This window comes from Pongo abelii, chromosome 5, assembly GCF_028885655.2.
Source record: "Pongo abelii isolate AG06213 chromosome 5, NHGRI_mPonAbe1-v2.0_pri, whole genome shotgun sequence".
Classification (NCBI taxonomy): Eukaryota; Metazoa; Chordata; class Mammalia; order Primates; family Hominidae; genus Pongo; species Pongo abelii.
In genome coordinates this window covers 4,969,522-4,997,470 of record NC_071990.2, presented here as the reverse complement: position 1 = coordinate 4,997,470, position 27,949 = coordinate 4,969,522, and the positions used below count along the sequence as shown (strand labels likewise).

Sequence of the window (27,949 nt, the reverse complement as noted above, 5' to 3'; positions counted from 1 at the left end):
ACCTGAAGTCAGGAGTTTGAGACCAGCCTGGCCAACATGGTGAAAGCCCATCTCTACTAAAAATACAAAAATTAGCCAGGTGTGGTGGCACATGCCTGCAGTCCCAGCTACTCGAGAAGCTGAGGCATGAGAATCACTTGAACACAGGAGGTGGAGGTTGCAGCAAGCTGAGATCACACCACAGCACTGCAGCCTGGATGACAGAGTGAGACTCTGTCTCAAAAAAAAAAAAATGTATATATGTATATATGTGTGTGTATGTATATGTATGTGTGTGTATGTATATGTATGTGTGTATATATATATATATAGTTTTGGTGGCTTAAGGGGTTTTTTTGGCCTTCCAAAGCCCCCATGAAAGTGTAGCTGTCTTAGGAAAGTGCAGTATTTTAAAAATATGCTTCTGAAACTGGGTGTATCAGAAGGTACTCAAACAACAGGGTAAAAACAGTGCGTCTTCTTGGAGAGTTAGGGTTACTTGTCAACTTGGAGGGAAAAAAAAACTGTTAAGAGACTGGGTCTTGCTATGTTGCTGAGACTAGAGTGCAGTACAGCCTCGAACTCCTGGGCTCAAGCAATCTTCCCACCTTAGATTCCTGAGTAGCTGGGACTACAGGTGTGCACCAAGGTGGGTTTCCCTACCACATCTGGCAGGGAAAACATTTTCATACGAAAATAAGCACAAATATACTATAGAGCAGAGTACACCATTTACGTGAAGATCAATACGAGACTTCCAAGAAATATTCCGGATACCACAGCCCCTTTAAGCTAAGTCCCAAATCCCCAGGAGAACGATTTTTTTTTTTTTTTTTTTTTTTTTTTTTTTTGAGACAGAGTCTCGCTCTGTCGCCAGGCTGGAGTGCGACGGCGCAGTCTTGGCTCACTGCAACCTCTGCCTCCCGGGTTCAAGCAATTCTCCTGCCTCAGCCTCCCGAGTAGCTGGGATTACAGGCGCACACCATCACACCCAGTTAATTTTTGTATTTTTAGTAGAGACGGCGTTTCACTACGTTTGCCAGGATTGTCTCAATTTCTTGACCTCGTGATCCACCCGCCTCGGCCTCCTAAAGTGCTGGGATTACAGGCGTGAGCCACCGCGCCCCGCCCATAATATGCATCTTGACAGAGACAGGCCTAGCACAAATCTGTGCATGTAAGTAACGCTTAGCAGGCCCTTGCCAGGTGCCTAGCACTGTGCTTATTTAATCTTCCCAGTAGCGTTAGGACATTTCATATATTTGGGCCCTGGGAAGGAACTGGGGGAAATGGTAGATTTTCTTCATATCTAGCGTTTTGTTTGATTCCCATAGCAACTCTGCAAAACAGGCAGGAAGTGGCAGAGGCAGGGGTAGGATCCCAGCCCAGGGCTGCGTCCGTTCCCCTACCTTCCCCACCCACTCCCCTGGTGACTGTGCCCAGCTTCTGGGACCCCCATCAGATAGAGATGTGTTGCAGGGACGGCTGTGGATTGCTTCAGAAGAGTAAGCGGTGAAGACCTGAAACATTGTACCCAATTGTATTTTCTTATATCCTGCTCCTTCCTGCCCTGCACGTTATTTGTCTAATGAATCTCAGAGCTCTTAAGTGTTTCTGGGCCATCTAGTCGTCCCGGGCTACTGGCAGTTGAGTAATCTGTGCACTTTTCCAATGGGCTCTAATGCCAACTCCCTAACTTAATAGAATAAAAGTGTGATCAGCTTTAATGACCAATTTATGCACAGTAATAGTCTGATGTGGCTGTGTAAGTCAATTTGGGATTCTGGAGGGACTGTAACTTGAAGGTGTTAATTGCACTACCTTACTTCCATTGACCAGACCCTCTCACCTGCAGCTTGGAGCATCGTTCTCTGCCATTAGCACCACAGCAGCAATCCCGGCTAGCCTCCTGTTGTGTGCTGACACATTTTACAGCCCAAATAAATGCAAGAGAACTGTTACACAAACATTTATTGCCTCAACTCCTTACCCCTCATTGAGATAACTTTTTAATATTTCCTCCCTGTGTGAACTGAATATTTCCCCTTCTTCTGTAATGGCCCTGAAAATCCCATATAGCCCCGGATTCTAGCCTTAAACCCTCTGCTGGGCCAAATTTAAATCATTTGATTTCACTTAACGGTCAGCGAACATTCTTTTTGCAGTAAATGGTCCTACCGCTGTTTTTGTTCACTTGTCTTCATCAGTTCTGTATTTCCACTTGTGGCTCGCCATCAGAGCACTCTGCAATCACTCATCTATCTGGATTTTAGAGTCAGTGGGCACAGACCCTTAGAACCATGGAGTATGGGACTGATATTTTTAGTTGTCAGGTACTTTCTGAGCACTTGCTATGTGTCTGGCGCTGTCCTAAACTGTGCTTTGAAGGCACCTAAGTCAAGTGACATGATCCCTTCTCCCTCCTCCCCTCAGTCACCAATGCTCATGTAGGGGAACTGAGGCAGGCCCACTTACCATTTCAGTATAGGGACCATGTGGGTGGCCCCAATATATGCAGTATATATATTCAGACAGACATGCATCTCTATATCCTCTTAATACCATTCACATTGTAAGACCTGATGTCATTAGTTTTTTTCCCCCCAAGGGCCATAAAATTGTCATACTGGAATGGGTTTTTTTTTTAATTCAAACTTCTGTCAAAGCAGACTATAAATTTGGTTTGTTTTGATTTCAAGTTTCCTGAAACTTGGCTCTTCAGATTGCCCCCCAGTTCTTTATTCTGTGGGTTTCCTTTGGGGTCTTTTCCATGGGGCCGATCCCACCTCACAGCTACATGCCTTACAGGAGGGCACCCCTCCCCCAGAATTTTCATCCTCTAGGTTGGTGGACTTTGTGAAATAAACATGATGGTAGCTGCTGTAATGGGGGCTTTGGTAAGGAACACAGCAGAAGGCCACACAGCAGGAGAATCCTGTGTTCTTGTTCTAGCCGGCGCATAGAGAATACGGCCTTTAGCACACAGAGCTCACACAGGCAGCTACATAGGGAGAAGCGTGTTTGTTCTGCGGCATGATAAGTGTGCCGCCAAAGCCTTCAAAGGGGCCACCAGAGGGAGTGTCAGCTGGACAAACAGACCTTCTGGAAAGTAGTTTTGCAAGATCTGTCAGTAACCATCAAAATATTCACATCTGTTTATCCAACAATTCTACTTCTAGAAATCTTTTATAAGGAAAAAATCAGATTTAATAAAAGGTTATATATAAGAATGATAATCCTAGCATTAAGTGGAAACAGTCTAAATGTTCATCATATGGGAGTGATTAAATAGATTATGATATATCTTTACAATGGAGTATTATACAGTTACTGAAAATATTCCTTAAAAGAACAGTTAATGACATAAGGATCATAATTTGAAGTTAAGTTAAAAAGCAAGTTATGCTATGATCCCACATTTAAATATTGTGTATATATACTACATTTTAAATCTATGTGTGATTTAACAGACTAGACAAAAATACCAAACTATTAATAGCCACATACCCAAATGCAACTAAATATTTAGAACAAGCTTGTCCAACCCACAGCCTGTGTACCACGTGCAGCCCAGAATGGCTTTGAATACGGCTCAACACAAATTCGTAAACTTAAAACATGAGATTTTTTTTGCGATTTTTTTTTTCCTTTAGCTCATCAGCTTTCGTTAGTGTTAGTGTATTTTGTATGTGGCCCAAGGCAATTCTTCTTCCAGTGTGGGCCAGGGAAGCAAAAAGATTGGACACCCCTGATTTAAAGAGAGAAAGAACAGAATCTTTATAATTTCCTGTGTAGCTTTTTTAAACTTTGGAAACAGCTACAGTAGGTACCTGTTAATTGCACCTCCCCAGGTGATAGGGACATTGTTTCCACTTGCCACAGGGCACAGATCACCCCCTTCTCTGCACCAGCCTTCGTTTCATTAGTCACAGATCACCCTCTTCTCTGCACCAGCCTTCGTTTCATTAGTCACAGATCACCCCCTTCTCTGCACCAGCCTTCGTTTCATTAATCCTTTGATCTCACATTAAAATTCTCATTGTGCATTCAAGTCAGTAAGGATTGGTTTCGCTGTATGTAGCAAGAAACCCAAGTAACAGGAGCTTTTAAAAGATGGAGGTTTATTTTTCTCGCACATAAAAGAAAGCTGGCAATAAGGCATCCAGAGCTGGCATGGTGGCTCCATGGTCATCAAGCAGTCAGGCACCACCTTTCTGCCCCCCAGCCTTAGCGTGCAGCTCCCATATCAAACTTACCTTACAGTGCTAGATGGCCTGCTGGTGTTCCAGCTATCAAGTTCATATTCCAGGCAGAATGGAGACAAACTGGGGGGTGGGCAGGCAGTTGAGTGCCCCCAGTCTGAGGCAGCCCACTTTAAAGAACTTTCCTAGATGCTCCAGCCATGATGACAGCTGACACCTCATTGGCCACCTCTAGCTGCACAGGAGTCTGGAGAGTGTAAACTTCTAGATGTGCACTGACCCCATAAGGCAAAAGGAGGGATGAATGCTGGGCAGGCCACCGTTATCTCATGTGGTTATCTCAAATTTTCATGACGTAGGCTCATAGTTATAGTGATGTGTAATTCGCATTATGAAGAAATCATTGATTAGCCAGGCATGGCGGCACATGCCTGTAATCCCAGCTACTTGGGAGGCTGAGGCAGGAGGATCACTTAAGCCCAGGAGTTCAAGACCAGCCTGGGCAACATAGTGAGAACCTGTCTCTAAAAAAAAAAGAGAGAGAGAGAGAAAAGAAAGGAAGAAATGGTTGGGACCTGGTAGAGGAGCAGCATTTTGGAGAAAGCACTGGACAGAGATCAGAAGATCTGGGGTTTATGTCTTTGTGTCTATGTGGATTGATTTTTCTGGGCCTTCATTCTTCACCAAAAATTGAGGGCAGTGATTCTTACAGCATCCACCTGCAGCAGTCTTGAACTTGCAAGGGTGGGTCCCCCTTCAGTGCAGCACCCACGTGTTCCTCTGGCTGCCCCTCTATAACTTCTGCCACTCCTCCTTCCAAGCTGGAATCACCTCTCACCTGCACTCTTTTTTGGGGGGGGACAGAATCTCGCTCTGTCACCCAGGCTGGAGTGCAGTGGCGCGATCTCAGCTCACTGCAACCTCCACCTTCCAGGTTCAAACCATTCTTCTGCCTCAGCCTCCTGAGTAGCTGGGATTATTGGCGCATGCCACCATGACCTATATATTTTTAGTAGAGACAGGGTTTCACCGTGTTGGTCAGGCTGGTCTCAGACTTGTGACCTCATGATCCACCCGCCTCGACCTCCCAAAGTGCTGGGATTATAGGCTTGAGCCACTGCGCCCGGCCTCACCTGCACTCTTACTGGTCCCTTAACTGGGTCCTCTCGCCACAACTCTCCACCTCTTCTTTGCCTTGACCCAAAGACAAGGTGATCTTTTTAACCACAGATCTGGGTGGGTTGGTCCTCCATTTTTAACATTTTAACAGCTTTCCATACCCTTCAAGTGGAGCATGGCATCTGTGTTCTGGCCCTACCCCACTTCTCTTTTATTCTGTCTTCTCTGCCTTCTCCACCCCCATCCTCACCCTCACCCTTCTCTATCCACACTCAGCCCATTTCTGTCTCTGACAGTCTCCACGTCCAATCATGTCATGGGCTTCTCACCCCCGCCCCGGCTCCAGCCTCTGGGCCTCTGAGCTCCTCCTCCTTTGAGGCTGTCTCCTCTGAGAAGTCTTCACTGACTCCCTCAGTCTGAGTCACATCTTCTAGATCCCTCTAGTCCTGTGTGCCCTCCTCGTGCTAGCACATTCCAGATGCTAGGCCATTTATCTCAATTCTTGTCTGTTTTCCCTTCCTGGACTCAGAGATTTCTGCAGGCATTAATCACATCTGAAAGTCTCCCCCGCACAAGGTGCCTGGAACAGGAGGTGCTCACTGCTTGTCTGCAGAATGACTCAGGGCTGGGGCTGCTCTTCCAGGGCTCCTTCAGGTTTTCTGGGTCTTTAAACACCTGTGCATTGTGTGCTGTATATGCCTTTCACTTGTAGGAAAAAGCCCTGCCTGCCTGTCCGTCTTCACGGCACAGCCATTTGCTGTCAGTGCATTGGGCTCAGATTCCTTCTCTCACTCGCTCATCACAGATCTGCTGAGCCGTGTTGTCTACCAGGACTGTGCAGGGCCCAGGGACACAGAAAGCAGTGTTCACCAGTTCTGCCTTTGAGGGGCTCTCAGGGGGCTGGAGAAGGGAAAACAGACATGAACTGGAGCATGTGACCTCATAGGGACCACACACACAGACCGCACAGATGGTCCAGGTGGCTGCAAAGAGGAGGACAGGCTTTGCAAGCATGCCACCCAGGCTGCAGGCAGTGAACGGGTGGACAGAAAAGTGCCCTCCCTTCAGGAGGGGGCAGGAAGCCAGTCACCCCTCCTGCTACTGCAACATATTTCTCCCCTCCATGTCTGCCACGACTGTCCCTTGGCCAGGTTCCCACCAGCGCCCTAGGGACTCCCATGCCATGTAGGTGCTGTACTGGTTGGGGACCTCACACATCTGTCTCTTGACACTGGCCAACTTTGTTGAAGGCCCAAAGACTGCTGGAGCTGCAAAGGACCATAAAGATCACCTGGAAGTTTCCAGACCTCATCCCACAGGCAAGGAACTGAGACCAGAGGAAGTGAAGAGTCTCACATGGCAAGTGGCAGAGCCACTCAAGCTGCAGCCCAGCTGTCCTGTTCCCCACCCCCTGCCCATCCCAGGGCCTTTCCAGGGTGCCACCTTTCCTTCCAGAGTGCCACCTTTCCTTCCAGAGTGCCAGAAGCAGAACATGTGGATTAACACTGGGTCATTCAGAGACCATGCAGCTGTCATTAGAGGTGTCCCAGATGGATCCTGGAGCTGTGGACAGTGCCTGTAATCACAGAAGCTGAGAGGAATCCATCTGGTTCAACCCTAGTCTAGCGTATACCTTCCTTCTCCATCCTCGCTTTCCGCTCCTCACGGGGACAGAGAACTCACAGCTTCCCAAGCCAGCCCGTTGCATTTTTGAACAGGTTTCTTCTTATGCCGTCCCATAACTCCTACCTGCCAGTAAAGCCTGGAGAAGATGACGGTAAACTCTGTCAAGTACTCGTGAATGTCCGATTGCGGACACTTCTAGGACAGGTTCCTGGTGAATCCCCTGAGATCAATTAAATACAGAACAGGCTCCCAGGTAACTGAACCATCCGAGCTGTTATACAAAATTGTCTGTATTAGCCTAGTTTTAATTATCCAAAAAGTAACGGTCCCTTTTTTAAGGATCATTGGTATTCTAGCCTTTCTTTTCTCAATATCGTTTGATAGTGGCTTCATCTATCTGTTGAGGTTAATATATGAAAACAAAACCATGTACTATTCAGGGTGGAGGACAATGCCAATCCTCCTCTTCTCTGTAGTAGGGTATAGATGGCTTCAGCTCACCCAGCAGCTCTTTCAGGTTGTCCAGAAGGGAGGGCCGGAAAGTCCCTGTGCTGCATTCATCATGACTGTACCGTAGCCCCTGAGAAACCCAGTGCGGCTCCTCACAGCCCTCAAGATGATTTCCGACCTTGCCACCTAAAGTGTGGCCCGTGGACCAGCAGCATCAGCATTACCTGCAGGTTGCAAGAAACACGGCACCCCAGGCCCGCCCCGTCCAGTTGCATCCAAAGTCTTCTCTATATTAATGAGAGGAAGGGAGGACTGAAGACACAGTAGCAAAGCTCATCACTGTGACTTGGTAGGAGTTGTGCTGGAGTGCTCATTCGCTACACCCCCTTCCCATAACTCCTACCTACCTCTTTTGGTTTTTAATTAGGACATTCGCTTGCATTTAAAAACACCTGCAAGATCCCCCCATCCCCCATATCTCCACTGTCTACTTCTCTTTTTTCTTAGATGACGTGCTGCTCTCGCCTCTTCCTTCGCTTTCTCTTGCACCACAACACTTAGCAGTTATTATCCATGCCACGGCCCTTCAAGATGCCTCTGTGCAAGGGCAGACTGAAGACCGAGCAAATGGCATGGAAAACAGGACACCTCAGATGGACCGCGTGGCTGTCCTTGGTGACAGATCACCGCACTTTAACACATGCTGTAGTAATGACATGATCGCCTTCTGTCCGGGGCCTTCACTTCGAAATAGAGCACTAAGATCGAGGAGGAAAACCATATGAGGATGTTGACCCCTGGCTGCTCTGGGTGGTAGCTGTGGCCTTTAGGAGTTTACCGTCATTTGCTTAAACAGCAGTTACTCACCCCAAATTACCCATAGATAGTGACCAACCGGTCTGAAATCCAGATGGAGTTGCTAAATGATCAGCCCTTTCCCGAGTTACCCATGGATAGTGGCCAGCCGGTCTGAAATCCAGGTGGAGTTGCTAATGATCAGCCCTTTCCCAAGTTACCCATAGATAGTGACCAACTGGTCTGAAATCCAGATGGAGTTGCTAATGATCAGCCCTTTCCCGAGTTACCCATGGATAGTGACCAGCCAGTCTGAAATCCAGATGGAGTTGCTAATGATCAGCCCTCCCTTCACCAGTTCCACTTGTTCTTAAAAATGTATACACTCAGGAAATGCTTTTACAGAAAAACTGTGGCAAGACCCTTTGTTGCAGAGGAAAGACCTGCTCTAGCCCCAGAGGATGGCTCCAGCATCCACCTGGGACAGTGGAAACATTGGGCATTAAGTCACTTAATAAAAAGGACACTTTAAAAAGAAGGGGGCAGGAAAGATAGAAGGCAGGAGGTGCAGGCACTCAGACAACTGCCCTCAACCCCACCCGGGATGGGCCACGGAATAGGTGTTTGCATTACCCTGAATGCAATGCTTCTTCTACCCCAGCATAGACGGCACCCATTTCTGCACTGTTCTAAAACCCCTTCCCTATGCGAGAATCAGTTCTAAGGGAAGGAAGCCCTCTTAGGAGACGAGGTGCTGGGCACACATCTGACAGCTCTGCCACCAGCAGGCAGGCGTCACCCAGCTCCGCACAGCCCCGGAATCCCAGGCTGCAGCCTCCTATGCTGTTTCAGAGAGAAGGAATGGGTGTGTGGATCTCTGTAACTTCTCACAGCGAGGGAAATGGGGGTTGGATGGTGCTCTAGTGGCCGGCTTTGCCCCGCAGTGCAGTTGCCGGAAGGGAGCAGCCCTGGGGTGGCCGACATTCGTATTAGAAATGTTAGCAAATGTTCCTTCTGGCATTTCCCAGGGGCTAGAGGGCCACGGTTCCTGGCCTGTGTCCTGTCCCAGGGGCTAGAGGGCCGCGGTTCCTGACCTGTGTCCTTTCTTTGCCTTCAGGTCCACATTGGCCAACTGTATTCAACTGACAAGCTGATCATTGAGAATCGAGACATGCCCAGGACCTAGCAAGCCGGGGACCAGCCACCAGTGGCGGCCAGGGACCACCTTCAGCATCCACTCTCTGTTTGAGATGGGGGCTCCCAAAACCAGCTTACAATAGCCTTTTGCGCTGCCTGCCCTGTGGGAGCTGATAAACCAAGTCACATTTGCATTCTGTTGCAGGCTTAGTGAAAAAGGACCGCTGTCTTTCCTTGGTTCAAGTGTTAGAATGGAGAGCTGGAGTTCGTTCAGAATAGTGCTGTGTGTTACCGCGTCTCCCCTGCACCCCATTCCTATCTTGTAGCTCATGACCGTTGTGTATAGCATGTCTACACTTTGTTTCTTGGTCCTTGACAATAAAAAGAATGATCTCCCTGAGCCTTTGACCCCAGATAAACCCCTCCCGATTAGTGCATTTTCATTTCCCACTGATACAAGGCCTGGAGAGGGCTGCTGCGGGCCCTCAGGGAGGGTTCAACTCTGAGATGAGAACTGCCTTGGTGAAGGCAAGTTCAAGCACCACTTGAGACTGTGGGCAGCATGGAGTAGGGCAGGGCTACGGGGGTACACAGTGCACCCTGCAACTTATACCTGAGCCCAGTACAACAAAGGTGACGGGTGTGTAGGTACACACCGAGATGAAGCACTGCGGATCAGCAACCTCAGCCCCACCTGGGAGTTTGCTGGAAATGCAGGCTCAAGCCCCTCCCCACACCTGGTGAATGAGAGAGCCCCAGCCTGACCCAAGCCCAGGGCGACTCCCATATCCTGAAGCCTGGGACATGCTGGGCAGCACTGGTGCCCAAATCTGGCTGGTGGACAGAAGCACCTGGAGAGTTGGAGAGCTTTTTAAAAAGACATCTCTCAGCACTTCCCTCTCTGCAGATTCTGACTCAGTAAGTGAGGGGTGAGGCACGGTCATTTTTCTTTATTTCTGAAGCTCTCCCAGTGTTTTCAGTGTTTAACCAATTGGGGACCCCTGCTTTTTAAGTATATTACAGGTAATAAAGATATTGTTTGTATGCTTTTATTCTTGGAAACAGATTCATTCCAAACATAGAAAGAACGTATTAAATAACTTGCTTGTCATCTGGGGAGTTTACGAGGGACCAGGCCTGGCAGAGCGGTTTCTTGTTTCCCTTTGCATACAGTGCTCAGTGGATTTGGTATCTGTGTGTTAAGGTTTGGAACAGGCTCATATAAATAGCACCGGTCCTGGAATAGCTGCAGCACTGTCACCCCCTCATTTTAACTCTGACGGTCATGGGAGTGAGCACGCGCAGTCTGAGCCCATGTTCTTCTCACCCTCATGTGAGAACTCATGTCTTCTGGTCACTTTCAGAGAGCATAGATTTGCTGCAATGATGCATTCAAATAGATGTAACGTGTAGCCATTCTATTTGGCAGTACAACTTTTGATTTCAGGATAAAGTCTTTTTTTTTTTTTTTTTTTTTTTTTTTAAGACGGAGTCTCACTCTGTCGCCCAGGCTGGAGTGCGCTACTAATGCACGTCACTGCTGATTTATACTTAATTTAAGCAACTGCTACTTGGAACGGAAGTCCAGATTTGAACCTCCGTGCTGAAGGCATCAAATTGCCAGCAAGATAACAGCTCCGTAGGAGACTTCTCCCACTCCCCCAGGTTTTACGCAGTGAGGCAGTCCACCCAAACTTAACGTGGGCTGCAGGCTGTAACAGCAGGTTGCTTTTGTGTTCATTAAACTGCATGAATGGGTTTGAACATGCCCAAAGCCTTGCTAATGCAAACTTAATTTTGTAAAATTAACTATGCATTTGGAATCTGCAGGAAGATATAAATCTGAATTCTGTGGCAGGAAACGCCACAAACAGGCCTTGGTCCTCCACATTTCAGGTGTATATCTGGCAGGCAGAGCCTGGCACTGGGTACTCCCCAACTGAGATGACCCAATATTGATGCTAGAGCTTTGAATAAAGTGGCATTCCCATGGGGGTGACCCCTGGTGCTTCTCTAGGGAAGCATTCCACCTCCTTGACTGCACCAACTGAGGGGAATGTGGGCAGCTCCAACATCCATCATGGCCAGCCTCACAGAACTCTCTAGAACTTGTGCCTGCTCTGAAGATAGGATCCAGGCTGGGGTCTGGAGATCACTTTGCAGCGCTAACATTTAGCAAATGAGAACTACTATCATTAGTTAACTTCCCAGGCAGAACTCATTGGCCAAGCAAGGCTATATCCTAGACATTCAGAGATGGCTCTGGGCTGGGCTGTCTGTCATGACATAATAGCTGGGAAATCTTGCACGGCCAAGTACAGGGCTGTGTTGTTCTGATGGCTGTTGGAATCTGGATTTTGGAACTGGAAGTATTGGCTAGATTGCTTTGGGTATACTCCGTCCTGCTACTAACTAAGTAGCAGCGACCTTTAACTCCCTTCATCCACAGCCTCTCCCATTATCTCAAGCCCCGCCATACAACCCACCGTTATCCAGGAGCAAAAGGGACAGGCAGAGGGTGACGCCTACAAAGATGACAAACATCAGAGCTCACCTAGTCCAACCCTCAAATCTTCAGGTGTTAAAACAAAGAGCCTGAACATCTGCAGATCATGTACAGTCAGGGCCTTTCCCCTAAACCCCTTTCACTCAATTTGTTCACTCAGTATTGACTAAGGCCACGTAGTGCCAGGTGCCAGGGAGCAACCAGTGAACAAGACAGACATACCTTCATAAAGCCTGTGTCTAGCAGGGAAATCCGAGAAGAAAATGACAAGTCTTATGAATGTTACAAAGAGGGAAATATGAGTGCTGCCAGAGCTGATGGGACGGGCCAGGGAAGGGCTCCCCAGGGGATACTTACACTTGCAAATTAATGATGAGGATTGGCTGTGTGAAGGTGGGAAGAGGAGCTCTCTAGGCAGGAGGAACAGCACATGCAAAGCCCTTAATTGGGAGAGAGGGTAGTGCCATGCAAAGAACTAAAGGGGTTCTGGGATGGTGGCAGGCAAGGAAGAGGGCTCTTTCCACATCGTGGAGGGCCTTGGAGCTTCGGCCTAAGGATGGTGAGCAACTCGGGAGTTTTTAAGCAAGGATGAGATTTTTGTTTTGTTTTGTTTTGTTTTGAGACAGAGTCTCACTCTGTTGCCCAGGCTGGAGTACAGTGGCATAATCTCAGCTCACAACAACCTCTGCCTCCCAGGTTCAAGCAATTCTCCTGCCTCAGCCTCCTGAGTAGCTGGGACTACAGGCACACGCCACCATGCCCAGCTAAGTTTTATACTTTTTAGTAGACACAGGGTTTCGCCATGTTGGCCAGGCTGGTCTTGAACTCCTGACCCCAGATGATCCGCCTGCCTCAGCCTCCCAAAATGCTGGGATTACAGGCATGAGCCACTGCCCCCGACTGAGGTTTGTATTTTTCAAAAGGTTACATTGTCTGCTTTTGAGGGGATACACTGGGAGAGATGCAGGGAGACCAGCTTTTGGGAGGAGTGGGGGATTGGGTGTGGCATTCCAGGCAAGCGATGATGGTGACTTCACCAAGAGGCAGTAGCTGAACAGAAGCAGAGTCAGCATCACCCTGAGAACTGGTTGGGCTGGGCCGCCATCCAAGGAGGGCAGGAAACCTGGAGCAGAGTTGCCCCAGCTGAGCACAGCCCGAGGTCCCCAGCCCACCTGCGGACATGCGAGGAAGTCCACAGAGTCCCCGAGCCTGGTCTAGCCTTAGGTCAGTCACATTCAGCCACCCCTCAGACATGTGCTAAATAATTAGCTGTTGCATTAGTCACTGAGTTTGGAGGTAGATTATTATGAAGTAACAGCACACTAATACAGAGAGCATCTCTGTATTAATGTATTACTTTCTCAGGGCCACATAGCAAACCAAAGAGTAGGTAGACAAATGGCCAAAACTGCAGGTCTCCCGTATGGGGACATTTCCACAAATATCTTCAGAATACAGGTCACTCCCTTTAGGGAACAAGTACTGGAGAAACAGTCGAAACAGTCATCATGTGTCCTACAGATAGAAGGGCTGGCCAACCAGAAAGAAAAGAAAAAGTCGAGTCAGCAGGACTTGGTGATTGATTGGATGAGGAGACCAGGCCTGAGGGCTGCAGGGAGTCTAGGAGGAGTCCCAGGAGCAGAGCCTGAGGAACTAAGAAGGGGCTCTGGCTGAGACAGACAGGAGCAGCCACTGTCTGGAATTTTGTCCCCACTGCTGACTTCAACAACCTCAACTTCAAACAGAAAGCCCAGACTCTATGAATTTATCTTTTCTTCAAAGTAGAGAAAGGGTAGCTCTTTTCTTGCCAGTAAATTGTTTATCCATTTAATAATTTTAAAAGATCACTAGAGTCGGGTGTGGTGGTTCATGCCTGGTAATCTCAGCACTTTGAGAGGCTGAGGTGGGCAGATCACTTGAGCTCAGGAGTTCAAGACCAGCCTGGGCAACATAGTGAAACCCTGTCTATACAAAAAATACAAAAATTAGCTGGGTGTGGTGGCATGCAACTGTTATCCTAGCTACTCTGGAGCCTAAGGTGGGAGGATCACTTGAGCCTGGAAGGCGGAGGTTGCAGTGAGCCATGATCGCACCACTGCACTCCAGCCTGGGTGACAGAGTGAGACTCTGTCTCAAAAACAAAAACAAACAAAAAAATTCACTGGGATAAAACAGTTTGAAAGACCCTTATAAAGATTTTACCTGTAACTCTCTGTAGAGCAGATAACTTCCTTCTTTAGGCAAAGCTCTTTGTGTGTAACTTCGATTGGAAGGGGAGGGCTGGTGGGGGGAGATTCTCTACTTTGGTCATGAGATTAACATTAAAAGTTCGAGGAAGGTTGCTCTATATATTGGCTGCCTGTTTCTAAGACTGAAAATAAAAGCACAGTAAAATATCAACAAGTATACAGAAAATATACATTTGTAGAAAATGAGCTTTTTTTTTTTTTTTTTTTTTTTGCTAAGTACTTCATACAAACTAGTATTTGCTTTCTAGATTAAAGAATATCTCCTCCAGGTGTGGTGGCTCACACCTGTAATCCCAGCACTTTGGGAGGCCGAGGCGGGCGGATCACGAGGTCAGGAGTTCAAGACCAGCCTGGCCAATAAGGTGAAACCCCCATCTCTACTAAAGATACAAAAAAAATTAGCCAGGCATGGCAGTGGGCGCCTTTAATCCCAGCTACTCAGGAGACTGAGGCAGAGAATTGCTTGAACCCAGAGGCAGAGGTTTCAGTGAGCCGAGATCACGCCACTGCACTCCAGCCTGGATGACAGAGTGAGACTCTGTCTCAAAAAAAAAAAAAAGAATATCTCAGATATTGAAGCGAACCTATAAATACAGCAGAAGCTGAAGAAAAGATAATGGCTCAAAAAGCAGAAGGAGAAAGCTTCCCTGTCCCCAAGGACCTGCCCATACTCGTGGATGAGAAGTCCCTGGATAAGTAGGGTCTGAACCCACATGATCAAATGTTAGCTCTGTGAACCTGTGCCAGTGGCTGCATGTCAGTAGCCCAGGGTGATTCAGAAGCCCCATGAAGCAGCCATCTTGCCTGGATCTCTGGAATGTACACATTTGCTGAGATCACAAAGATGAAGCCGGCAGAACCCAAGTGGATATTCATTATTACGAACAAAAGAACAGCCAACAGGAGCTGTGCCACGTGCAACCCCGAGTTGACAGATGCCTCCGTGCTTATTCTAGTGTTTGCCAGTTGTTACAAAGTGATCTAGAGAAAAACTGGAACTTGATGGAGAAAGCAATGACTTATGATTCAGCAGGCTTTCTTCGAGAGTTTACCTAAAATCTATATGGACGGTGGCTCAGCTCACCTCTGAGAACAATAGAATCTTCACTTTTCAATATTTCTGCAGCCCTTATTAGTGTCGCAGGGAACCATGGATGAAAATTGCTTCTCGTGTTGATATCCATTTGGGGAATAGGATGGATGCAGTTGCTTTTGCTCAAGGGCAGAGTTTTGACTCCAAAGACCCTGAAGAGAACCCAGAAGGAAAACTCTCAGAGGTTAATGGACTATATTCTTTCCCTGGGGGATAGTTGACACCACAGCAGTAAAAGCAAAGTCAGTGTCGTGCTGTCTTGAAATTAGATGACAAGAATAACTGACACCAATAGAGCTGGAACTGCACTTGGAGCCTGAGTAGCCGGTCTCAGGCTAACCACACCTGTGCTGACCACAGCGTGGCCCGTGTTAATCATGAGGCATTCTGGCTGTATCTCCACAGGGATGCAAGACTTCCAGTGAGAGGCTGGTTCTGCAAGAAAATACCTGCCTAGAAATGGTCCACTTTCTCTTCCTAATAAAGTGATAAGCTTTCTTAGTCCAATGGTACTAAATAGAAACCTTTTTCTTCCATCAGCCAGAAAGGTACTTTATTTACTTTGTTTGGGAGTGTCAGTTAAATATTTTTGAAACATTTTACTAGAACTTCCTGTCAGTTACCTAGTGAATTCATGTGACTTCATCGGTCTTGAACACAGAGACCGTTTAATAACAATACAGTTGGTTCTAGTCTTAAAGGAGCGTTTCATTTACATGCACATGTGTGATGTGCACAGCACATATAGGATGTATGATCAAGGACTACAATGCTGAGGCTAACAGTCTTGTCAAGAGTTGCCAGATACACTCTTCCATTCATATTTCAAGCATGTAATGTGTTTAAAATTATTAATTTGCCAAGTTTTAGCATACATTAAGATACTTAAAACATAACCAACACTTCCTTGTGGTTCTATGTAAATAGAAGCTTATCCAAAGTAGAGAAACGGTAGCTCTGTAGCTCAAACTACTGAAAATATAAAACATTCCTTAAAAAAAAAAAATCAGGCCAGGTGCAATGGCTCACACCTTTAATCCCAACACTTTGGGAGGATGAAGCAAGAGCACTGCTTGAGGCCAGGAGTTGAAGACCAGCCTAAGCAACATAACTCTCCAAAAAAAAAAAAAAAAAAAAATCAAAGCATTAGTTGGATGTAGTGTTTCGTGTTTCGCCTGTAGTCCCAGCTAATCGGGAGGCTGAGGCAGGAGGACCACTTGAGCCCAGGAGGTCAAGTAAGCCATGATCGCACCACTGCACTCCAGGCTAGGGGACAGAGTGAAAAAAAAGAGAGAGAGAGAGAAAGAAATGGTGTGGTGGTGGTTTTGAGGATGGTGAAAAGAAACTAGTCACTGGATGGGACAGTCTGAGCTGGTGAATGTCTTCATGTACGAGGGACTCTAACCCCAGCCCAGCCACTAGCTGGCTGTGTGATGTTGCCTGAATCCTGGTTCATAGAGGCTTCTTGTTGAGAAAATACAAGCAGGTCAACTATATGCGGCCCCCAGGTATGGACAGCCTAGAAAGTCATTCATTCCTTCATCTTCCAGCCCTGCCACTTCCTGGCGGTGAGATCTTGAGCAAGTAGCTTCACCAAATTTCTGTTTCCTCATTCATAAAAAGGAGTTAATCAAATACCTACTTTGCAGGGTTGCTATAAGGATTTTAAATGCATAACACAAAGTTCTTTCACGAGGTTTAATACACAGTAAGCAATAACTGTTAGCTCCTGTGTCATTCCTTCTAGAAACTGCCAGATACCTTAGGGGATGAAGAAATGGACCAAACATGGATTCATCTCTTAATCACAGAACATTTTGCATTGTCCTTAAGACATATATGTAAATAGCTTTACGAGTTCTGTAAATTCCCTGGGAGAGGCACAGATAAAATAGGGCTGGAAGAGGGAGGGAGTAATATTCAGAAGGAGGAACTACTTCTACCTGAGCCATAAATGCTAGGGTAAGGGGTGTGGAGGTTATGTGGTGGGAAAGGGAGCTGCTATGCAAGGGAACAGCGATGTACGGCAGCGATGTGTGGTGGAGCAGCTAGGGAGAGATACACAGAGTGGCCACTGAGAGGGGAGAGGGACCAGCTAGGGCCCTGTGGCAGGCACAGAGATGTGAGGGGACTAGGGGCTGGCAGAGGGCAGTGTCTGTGTGGGTCAGATGGAGAAGAAAGAATGAATCCAAAAGGCATTTCCAAATGATGGACTTGATGAGCAATGGAGACACAGAATAAAGGAAAAGTTCCCATTTTTTTGTAGGTAAGTTCCCTACTGAGAAGGGGACCTCGTCCTGCTCAGTCCTGCAGAAGAACCACGACAGGTCCAAGATGGTAAAGAGAGGGAGGCTGGCCTCTGGTCCAGACTTTAACAGGTCTAAATGTCTAAGGCTGCATCCTGAGGAAAGACCAAGGAGGAGAGGAGGCACGCAAGCAAAATGTCCTTCCTATGGATCAAGTGCAGATATGCTGTCTTCTCTGTGTGTGTATTTGTTTTATGAGTAGATGGTTAAGAGCAGTGGATCTGGGTCAGATTGACCCGGATTCAAATCCAAGCTCAGGCTCTTATTTCCTGGCACATGACTCAACCTGACAGTCAATTTCTTCAACTATAAACTAGGAGTAATGTGCCAGGTGCAGTGACTCACACCTGTAATCCCAGCAACTCAGGAAGCCAAAGGTGGGAGGATTGCTTGAGGCCAGGAGTTCAAGGCCAGCCTGGGCAACATAGCAAGCCCCCATCTCAAAACAAAAGAAAAGAAATAAAAAATATGAAGATCACAGAGACAGAACGTCATCTTGATAAGTGACATCGGCTACAATGAACAACATTAGAGTCAAAATTGGTTCTATCCCAGCAATTTGGGAGGCCAAGGCAGGAGGATCACTTGAGCACAGTAATTCAAGATCAGCTTGGGCAATATAGTGAGGCCTCATCACTACAAAATATAGATAGATAGATAGATAGATAGATAGATAGACAGATAAAGTATATAGATTTTTTTTTTAATTAGCCGAGTGTGGTGGCACGAGCTATAGTGGTCCCAGCTACTCGGGAGGCTGAGCTAGGAAGATCGCTTGAGCCCAGGAGGTGGAGGTTGCAGTGAGCTTAGATCATGCCTCTGCACTCCAGCCTGGATAACAGAGTGAGACCCTACCTTTAAAAAAAAAAAAAAAAATTATGTAAGTCTGTATCTTCAACTAGCCCCTTCAAATCCAAGGGAAACATGAGTCTGCAAAGCACATGCACTGCCCAGATTATAGCCCCCACTGGTACAAGAAGAGAGAGAAGAAAGCCATGACCCACCCACCCTCAGAACCTCTGATAGATGAGCTTATGCCACCAGTCAGTGTGGACAATGGCTGTCACCCACCAAGCGGATCACTGTGAGCAGCAGTGGGGGCTGCGGGGGGAAGAGACCACAGATATGGGAAAAGTCCTCTCGGCAACCAGGTGTGAAGCATAGGTGTTCCTCTAGCCCAGCTGAGAGTTAGGATTGAGTAAAGTCACCCAGGAAAGTGGCATCACATCCTATGAGTACCTAATCAAGTGGAAAGCAGCCATTCCCCTCAGCAAGGGAGAGACACAGTTGGCAAGTGAGAACACCAAGGGTTCTGCCCGCCATGGTACTGATGGGTGCTTGCCTCGGGTGATGTAAGATGAGGCACGTGGATGTGTACCTCCCTCACTCCGTTCCACCCACCCTGCCTCAGATGAGCTGTTCGCAGCATGCATTGTTTCCAACTTTTGACTATGACAGCTAATGCCACCGTCAATATTCTTGTACCTGTCTCCTGGTGCTCGTGTGTACACACTCCTGTACCTAGGTGGAATTTCTGATCATGGGGTTGTTCTGGTTCAGGAGATACTGCCAAACAGGTTTGCATAGTGACAGGCCCCCTCCAAGGGTATGTGTAAATGGGTTTGCTCATGAGAACGGCATTGATGTGAAGCGGGGATCTCTGTGCCAAGCCTAGGCTGAGAAGCAGCTCTCTGCTGTGGGCAGCCTGCATCCAAAGGCCGCCTGGCCCTACACCACTCCTGAGCAGAGCAGAGCCACATGCCTGCTGGCCCTGCCCTACCAGAGACTCACAGTGCCAACCCTAGGGAGGCTGAGGGTCCATCTGAATGAAGAAAATGCCATTTCCTTACATGCGCTGGCTGGGTTTGGAACAAAGCAGGATGTATAAGCGCAGAGACTATCTGTAGATGTAGGTGTGGAGTTGTCCATATAAATTAAGGTCCAAGCTGGGTGCAGTGGTGCACCCCTGTAGTCCCAGCCACTCAGGAGGCCAAGGCAGGAGGACCGCCTGACCCAGGAGTTCAAGGCCAGCCTGGGCAACATAGCAAGATCCTATCTCTAAAAAGAATTTTTTTTTGTTTAAAAGCACACACAAAACAAAAAGAACAGGCACCAAACAGGAGGCCCCTCAAGAGTAGCTGCTTTAGATCGGGTGGATAATCTCTGAAGAGGCTGTTGTAAGGAAAGGCAGTGTATGTAAGTGAGATTAGTGTATGTACAGCATGTGTATGATGTCATAACAATGTGCATGCTTAATACCCATCTACGGTGGTTTGAATATTTGTCTCCTTCACTGCTCCTGTTGAAACTGAATCCCAAAGTGGCAGTATTGAGAGAAAGGGCCTTTAAGAGGTGATTGGGTCATGCAGGCTCTGCCATCATGAATAGATTAATCCATTAATATATTAATTTATTGGCCTGGTACAGTGGCTCACGCCTCTAATCCCAGCACTTTAGAAGGCTGAGGCAGGAGGATTCCTTGAGCTGAGGAATTAGAGACCAGCCTGGACAACATAGTGAGATGCCGTCTCTACAACAAATCAACAAAAATGATCCAGGTGTGGTGGCTCATGCCTGTAGTCCCAGCTACTTAGGAGGCTGAGGCTGGAGGATCACTTTAGCCCATCACTTGAGCTGCCATGAGCCATGATCGTGCCACTGCACTCCAGCCTGGGTGACAGAACAAGACCCTGTCTCAAACATATAGATATATTAGACTGGTGGCTTTCTAAGAAGAGGGAGAGAAACCTAAGCAAGCCTGCTCAGTCCCCTCACCATGTGACGCTCTGCATCACCTCAGAACTCTGCAGAGTCTCCACCAGCAAGAAGGCCCTCACCACATCAGCTCCTTCACCTTGGACTCCTCAGTCTCCATAACCATAAGACATGAATTCCCTTTCCTTATAAATTATCCAGTTCCAAGTATTCTGTTATAAGCAACAGAAAACAAACTAAAAGCATCCCACCATCTGGACAAGAAGCAAATGGATACTTTCTACCCAGGTAACAAAAACAGTTTGTCTGGTTAGCACACTCAGGGCTACTATCATTTGTTCTCCAAAATGGAAGATTCAGTTATGCTTCCTACATTCAGCTGGAGCCAGGCAGTGTTTATCCTCAGAATAAAATCAGCAAAAACCAAACTGGCAGAGGCCAGAGGGAAAAGAGAAAGATTTTGAGACCAACGGCTTGCTTGGCACTTCACAGCCAACTTCCCTCAGTGCTCACAACAATCTATATTAGGCAGGAGTTACCACCCCTATTTTGCAAGCACGAAAACTCACTCACACTATTTTAAGGGTCTTATCTGAAAGCACTTGGCTAGCCAGGGGTGAGCTGGTGGCAACTGCAGGCCTGGCTGCCCTACAGCCAGTGCCTCATCCCCACACAGGCCACCTCCCCCATAGCTAAGGGTACTTCTTCACCAATGCTTTATACACTTCTCAGTGGTAGGGTTGGATTTTTGTGTTTGTTTTTTTGAAACAGTCTTGCTCTGTCACCAGACTGGAGCACAGTGGCATGATCATAACTCACTGCAGCCTCTACCTCCCAGGCTCAAGCAATCCTCCTACCTCAGCCTCCCAAGTAGCTGGGACTACAGGTGTGCGCCACTACACCCAGCTAATTTTTAATTTTTTTGTAGATATAGGGTCTCACTATGTTGTCCTGGCTGGTCTCAAACTCCTGGCCTCAAGCAATCCTCTCACCTCAGTTTCCCAAAGTGCTGAGATTACAGGCATGAGCTACTGCACCCACCCAGTGGTAGTTTTTTTTTTTGTTGTTTAATTTTTATTATTGTAACTCTTATTGTGAAATGGTTTAAAACTCACAAGAAATTGCAGAAATAGCACACAGAGGTCCCACATCCCCTTCACGCAGCTTTCCACAATGAAAATGTCTTCCGTAATCATAGTACATTGTCAAAATCAGGAAATGTACTTTGGCATAATACTCGGGGTTTGTTTTGTTTTGTTTTGTTTTGTGTTTTTTTGAGATGGAGACTCACTCTGTCACCCAGGCTGTAATGCAGTTGTGCGATCTCGGCTCACTGCAACCTCCACCTCCTGGGCTTAAGCGATTCTCCTGCCTCAGCCTCCCGAATAGCTGGGACGACAGGGGTGAGCCACCATGCCTGGCTAATTTTTGTATTTTTAGTACAGATGAGATTTCACCATGTTGGCCAGGCTGGCCTCAAACTCCTGACTTCAAATGACCCACCTGCTTCGGCCTTCCAAAGTGCTGGCATTATAGGCATGAGCCACCGCACCCAGCCAATACTCAGGGCTTTTAACCTCAGCAATGAGGTTTGTTAAAGTAAGTTTGTCCTAAAGCTGTCTCCTTACATATTTTAAGTTTGGCCTAAAGGTTTTTCTGTACATAGTGAACTGTAACCTAACTGGATATGTAAACAGACTGTAACCTACATTTGTGCCAATCATTGAGTTTCAGCCAATCACAGGCAGCCAACTGTTGAAATCAGCTTTAAATAAGGCAATAAGCTGTAACCAATCTGGTTGTTTCTGTACCTCACTTCCATTTTCTGTACGTCACTTGCCTTTTTCTGTTCATTAATCTTCTTCCACCACGTGGTTGCACTGGAAGCCTCTCTGAATCTATTCTAGTTCGCAGGCTGCCTGACTCATGAATAGTTCTTTGCTTGGTTAAAGTCTGTTAAATTTAATTTGTCTAAAGTTTTTCCTTTAACAGGTTTAGGTCAAATAATTCTTTATTATGAGGATCTGTTTAGCAGCACCCAGGCGCTCTACCACTAGATGCCAGAATCACACCCTCTCCCCGATTGTGAGCACCAAAAAATGTTTGTAGACATAATGATCACTTTTATTTTAAATCGTTAATTGATATATAATAGTTGTACATATTTGGGGGTACATGTGCTATTTTGATACCTGTATATGTGTGATGATCATATCAGGGTAACTGGGCTATCCATCATCTCAAACAATTATCTTGGTGTTGAAAACATTACAAATTTTCTCTTCTGGCTACTTTTAAATACACAGTAAATTACTGTGAACTATACTTTCCCTGCAGTACTACCGAATATTAAACATATTCCTTCTATCTAACTGTATATTTGTACCCAGTAACCAACTCCTCTTCATCCCCCTTCCCTCTCAGTGATGCCTTTTAAAGTACCACATTGCTTACATTCTGTATTCAAATCAGGGCTTTGGTTCCACAATTTGTAGGTGTGATACATACAGAAACATCACCATACAGTCGCGCAGCAAACAAAAAGTACAAGAAGATCCTCAGAATTGAACAGACATTTTGAAGCCACAAGGATAGAGTTACCCTGTTTAAAAACCAAGGAGACATCTGAAGGTTGGGCTTGGACTGCAGTAGTTCTCAGTGTAAATAAACACTGTCAAAACCACATTCACAGAAATCTGTTAGTCATCCCTAATATTCCACCAGGCACGTGGCTCAAGCAAATGTTTTTTCTAATTTGTGTTTTGTTTTGTTAAGAAACAGGATCTCACTCCATCATCCAGGTTGGAGTCCAGTGGTGCCATCCTAGTTCACTGCAGCCTCAAACTCCTTGGCTCAAGCGATCCTCCCACCTAAGCCTCCTGGGTAGCTTGGACTACAGGTGTGTGCCATCATGCCTGGATAATTTTTAAAAAATTTTTATAGAGATGAGATCTTGCTTTGTTCTCCAGGCTTGGCTTGAACTCCTGGCCTCAAATGAACCTCCTGCCTCAGCCTCCCAAAGTGCTGGGGTTGCAGGCATGAGCTACTGCACTGGCCTCAAGCAAATCTTAAAACAGAGGTAAATGAGGTTTTTTTCTTTCACATTACTAGAAGGAACTGTTTAAAATTCCACGTAATCACATTAAAATATACCATCCACAATAGTGGCTCATTCTTGCCACTGCTGTGTAGCTGATAAAGGAGCACTCAGCCCTATCTGGTTTCAGTTAAGTCAGACACTTTGGTCCAAGTCCCAAGAACCACCCTAGTCGGGGTTGGGAGCCTCATCAGGCCCACTGGCAAGTCAGGACCCTGCACAGGCAGCATCCCTAGAAAGCTCAGGGACTCCAGACACACACCTGGCGAGGCTACATTGCATTTTCAGACCCTGAAGAAATGACTTGGACATTTCAGTGATATTACAATGGTGATCGATGGACTATTACTCACAAGGAAGCCATTGCACATGAAATTGGGTCTCCCTTGCCCTACAATCCCAAACCTCAGCTATCACGTAATGGTTAATGGACCACAGGCATCCACCATTGCCTCTCATGCGTGTGCCTGCAGAGAATGGGGCCGAATTATTATAGACACCCTTGGATCTAACAAATCTAACCAGATAGTACAGACTCCTTTTAAAAAGATTTTTGTAAAGTGACAAATTATAACTGGATATACCAGACTCATTTTGTAAGATTTTCTGAACCAACTGGACATGGCAGAGTCTAAAGTGAAGGCTCAGAAAACTCTGCCTTTGACTTTGAAGCGGCCATCCGGGCACTTCTGCCCAGGCCAGAGTCTGCAGAGGCCAGGGAGGACAAGCCACAGCCTGGGCTTGGAGCCCCAAGGCAGGCGTCTCCCCCTCCACTGTCACATGCTCTAGATAGTGGTGGGTCATGCTAGCCAGGGACAGCCCCTGGCCTCAGAACTTAATATTTTTACAATACATCTCAAAGGCATCGTTTCCTCTGCCAGAAAACAAAAAACAAACAAAAAAAAGCAGTCTTCCAGGGCTCATTGCACCAATACGTAAATTCATCTTTAATTACTTTGGTAAACAGCACAATCCAAAATAACTCAGGATTCTGGTTACAAAAGCAACATCTAGTTCAGGTGGAGTTTTTTGGGAGGGGTTGCGGGTGGGGGACTCACAGGCCTTTCTAAATGTGTACTAAGTTATTTTATTTCCAAAGAACATATTGTGTGTTTCATTGTTAACACTTGTCTGCAATTTAATATCCAAGTATATTCATATATTCACAGATATCTTGGGGACCTTCACACCCAGTTGGATCTATGCTTTTACAATCCTAATGCAGCAAATAGAAACTCAGTAATCTTAGGTTCTGCACCTGATGGTGATCCAAGCGTCACAGGGGCTCTGGGTTTGCTGGCTGAAAAATGCAATTAAAAAAAGAAAAAATGCCTGAAGTCTGTGCACATAAACATGACTGCTACTTCACCAGACTGAAAGGAATGCAAACAGAATGCCTCAACCTACTTACAGTGGTTCTGAACATAAACTCACTGCATTTTTTTTTTTTGAGACAGAGTCTCCCTCTGTCGCCCAGGCCGGAGCGCAGTGGCACAATCTCGGCTCACTGCAACCTCCGCTTCCCGGGTTCAAGGGATTGTTCTGCCTCAGCGTCCCGGGTAGCTGGAACTACAGGCGTGCGCCACCACGCCCAGCTAATTTTTTTTTTTCATATTTTTAGTAGAGATGGGGTTTCACCATACTGGCCAGGCTGGTCTCAAACTCTTGACCTCATGATCCGCTGGCCTCAGCCTCCCAAACTGCAGGGATTACAGGCGTAAGCCACCACACCTGGCCATTTTTAACAAATAATGTAAAACCTACGAGAAGAAAAATTTTCTGGGAAATAGTGAGCTCTTTCACCTACTAAGGGTTTAAAAAGATGCTGCCTCACCTGCACCAGAACAACCTCCTGATGACAAGGGTTCTTTACCCAAAGCTGTCAAGGGAGGAGCTGAAACCGCACATCCTCAGAGAGCACAGCGAAGCGATCCCTTTAAGGGCTGTTAGTTTCCCAGGAACATAAAATTCTCATCTGCCAGAGTGGACACTTTCTCAATCTGACCCAAGAGTAGCTACTTGTAGAAAATCCATCTGCAGGATGTGTTCATGAAATTTTCAACTTCATTAAAGATGAAATGTTTCAAGCTTAGTTCATGAAAGCTGTCTGCCCCACTCCTAATTCATCCAGATTTTCAGACTGAATTTCCTATTTCCAGCTATATTAGGATGCTGTTGACTGTGTGGGAAATGACCTTAGGTAACAAGTTGCAAAGAACAGGACTTGACCAATGACAACGATGGAAATGGGAAGAGTAACTACAATCGGAGAAATTATACCACCCCAATTTCCTTAAATGTCTTATAAGTAACTTGAAAATGGCTTTGCCTTACCAGAAAAGTTTGCATATGTATACGTGTGGTTTGTATAAATGTGGAGTTTCTGGTTGAACTTGCTCTGAACTCATGACTTACTTAAATAGCCTTTTACTACTCCATTGATCTCACCTATTTGATTCCTCTAGTACCCAACTCAGTAGGAAAATCCCACCAGTAAATCTTAAAAGGAAGCCCTTGATCTTTGCCATCTCAGACATCTTCATTTAGCTGACATGTGCCTCTGTTCTTTCCAAAATTTTCCTGTTCACAGTCAACCAAAGTCAAAGAACTAAACTTCACAAAAAGCAAATGCAATGTCTACCAAAAAGATTCAAAAGAGTTGAAATCTGAATGCGCCTGAAGTTACGGTATTTAGCACTCTGACAATCAGACCTTGAAGGATTTAAGGATCAGTGACCGCTGCGTTCTGATGTCACCTCCCTGATCAGCTAAAGGGAGTCCAAAGAGGAACACAACAGATCACAAGGTGGAAGGTGTCTATTTTGTGGTCCGGAAGCAAAAAACAGTGTGTCCCAGGTTTCCAAGCACCTGCCCATTTACACACAAGACAGCCAGGACCACTCTGTAGGAGGGGAGGCCAGGACACTGCAATGAGCCCGGGTTGTCAGCTGTTCCCAGCCCCTTGCCTTAGTGACTTCAGGCAGCACATCCCGGATTCCAGGAGTCCATCGGGTCCCGGAATCTTGGGGACTGGCTGGACAAATGCTGGACTGCAAATAGTTCACGATCCGTGTTGCCAGTTAAGTTTCCACAAGTCACAGCATATTCTTTTAATCTACAAACCTGGGTCCTATTGTGTGAACCAAAAATGCAAGTTTGATTCAGTTCCATGATGCCATTAAAAAAAAAAAAAGTCACATTTCCTCCCTAGGGCTGTTCCTTACACTCCTGACAAAGGACACATGGCACCAATCACTCTGCCCCACAAGGCTCCAAGCCACAGTGCTCCAAAGAAACACACAACGAGTCGGAGAATGAAAGATCTTAGCCTACTACAATAGAAACCGTTGTGCTAGAAAGCATGGAAACCTGTGAAATGATGTATGAAGAGTCCAACACTAACGCTCCTAAAATGAATTGAGCAGGAAGGCTGTGGGCGGACTCCTTGTGGACAGGCTCAACAGCCACAGCGTTCCAGGGAAGCCCTCACCCCTCGGTCAAGGCAGAAGAAAGGACTCTGTGTGAGGGGATGGTCAGAATGGAAAGCCCACCACACACCTGAGAGGAGAAAATCCCCTGCCCCTACAGCTGAGGTTTGTGGATAACAGCAACTACCCCCATTCCCAGTTGCTCCTGAAAGGCTGCCTGAGCCGTGGCTCTTGCTGCCCTGGACAGAGACTTCCAGTGTCTCCAGAGCTCAGTGGGCTTCCAGAGTCCACCGTACACTTCCTGGAGCAGGATCCTACCCTCCCTAGTTAAGTCTTGGAACTGGCTGACCACCTTGCTTCATAAACCGGAAGCTTCCCAGGGAGAATATTGTTTCATACAAACTGCCACATTCTCAGCCCATGCTTCTGAAGCTCTAGATAGGGACACATTTCGTCCAACATTCCCTCACCCAGTGATCCATGCACACACTTGCCAATAAGGAAGAAACTAGACTCCCTCTCTGGTGGAGGACAGGGTCATTAACTCAGCTGAGAACTTAGTTTTTATCACTAGTGCTAGGTAACGTGTTAAAGTTATTGCATTTTTAAGGAGAATGACCTTCACTTACTCAAGTTGAAGCAAATGTTGCTGCAAAAAAGCACTGACTGCATTGCAGGAATTTTGTTTGTGGTGTGTGGGGGTGTGTGTGTGTGTGTGTGTGTGTGTGTGTGTGTGTGTGTGTGTGTGTGTGTGTGTGTGTGTGTGTGTGTGTGTGTGTGTGTGTGTGTGTGTGTGTGTGTGTGTGTGTGTGTGTGTGTGTGTGTGTTCCTTTCAGGAAATACACTCTTAAATACTTCCTCACTCTGGTCGTATTGCCCTTTCCTTTGAAATAACTTCAAAAACAAAGAAAACCTATTTTTATTACCTTTACATTTCACTGCATAATGTTTGCTATTAGTCTACAATGAGAAGTTGGCACTTTTATAAAATAAAATTGACATTCAAAAGATTGCCAGTGCTAATGCTTTGGAAAGGCTACATGCATTGGTGAAATACTGGCCTGTTTAAAATATTTTACCAAATTACGAACATTTGACGCGCTAGTCTCTGAGACTGGGAGGAGAGCAAAACTAGGTTTCCTTTCCTAGCAGCGATACTGGATGCTCATTATATTATGAAATAATTTCTTTTAAAATGAATCATTTGAACTTTAAAATATAGTTGTGAAAATCAATAATGGTGTTAT

At 46.4% G+C, this 27,949-nt stretch overlaps 1 protein-coding gene across 2 annotated transcripts in view; it reads left to right on the top strand.

Moving 5' to 3' along the window:
- LYRM4 (LYR motif containing 4) overlaps positions 1–27,949 on the top strand; it is a 196,607-nt gene that overhangs the window by 144,803 nt on the left and 23,855 nt on the right. Inside the window, exon 3 of one of the 2 annotated variants that reach the window (XM_024248066.3) lies at positions 9,289–10,360. The exons of the other annotated variant lie outside the window; for it this stretch is intronic. Coding sequence (XP_024103834.1) covers positions 9,289–9,357 — 69 coding nt within the window. The 3' untranslated portion in view covers positions 9,358–10,360. Of the gene's footprint in view, positions 1–9,288; positions 10,361–27,949 lie in introns of those variants that run through there. 2 annotated transcript variants of the gene reach the window in all.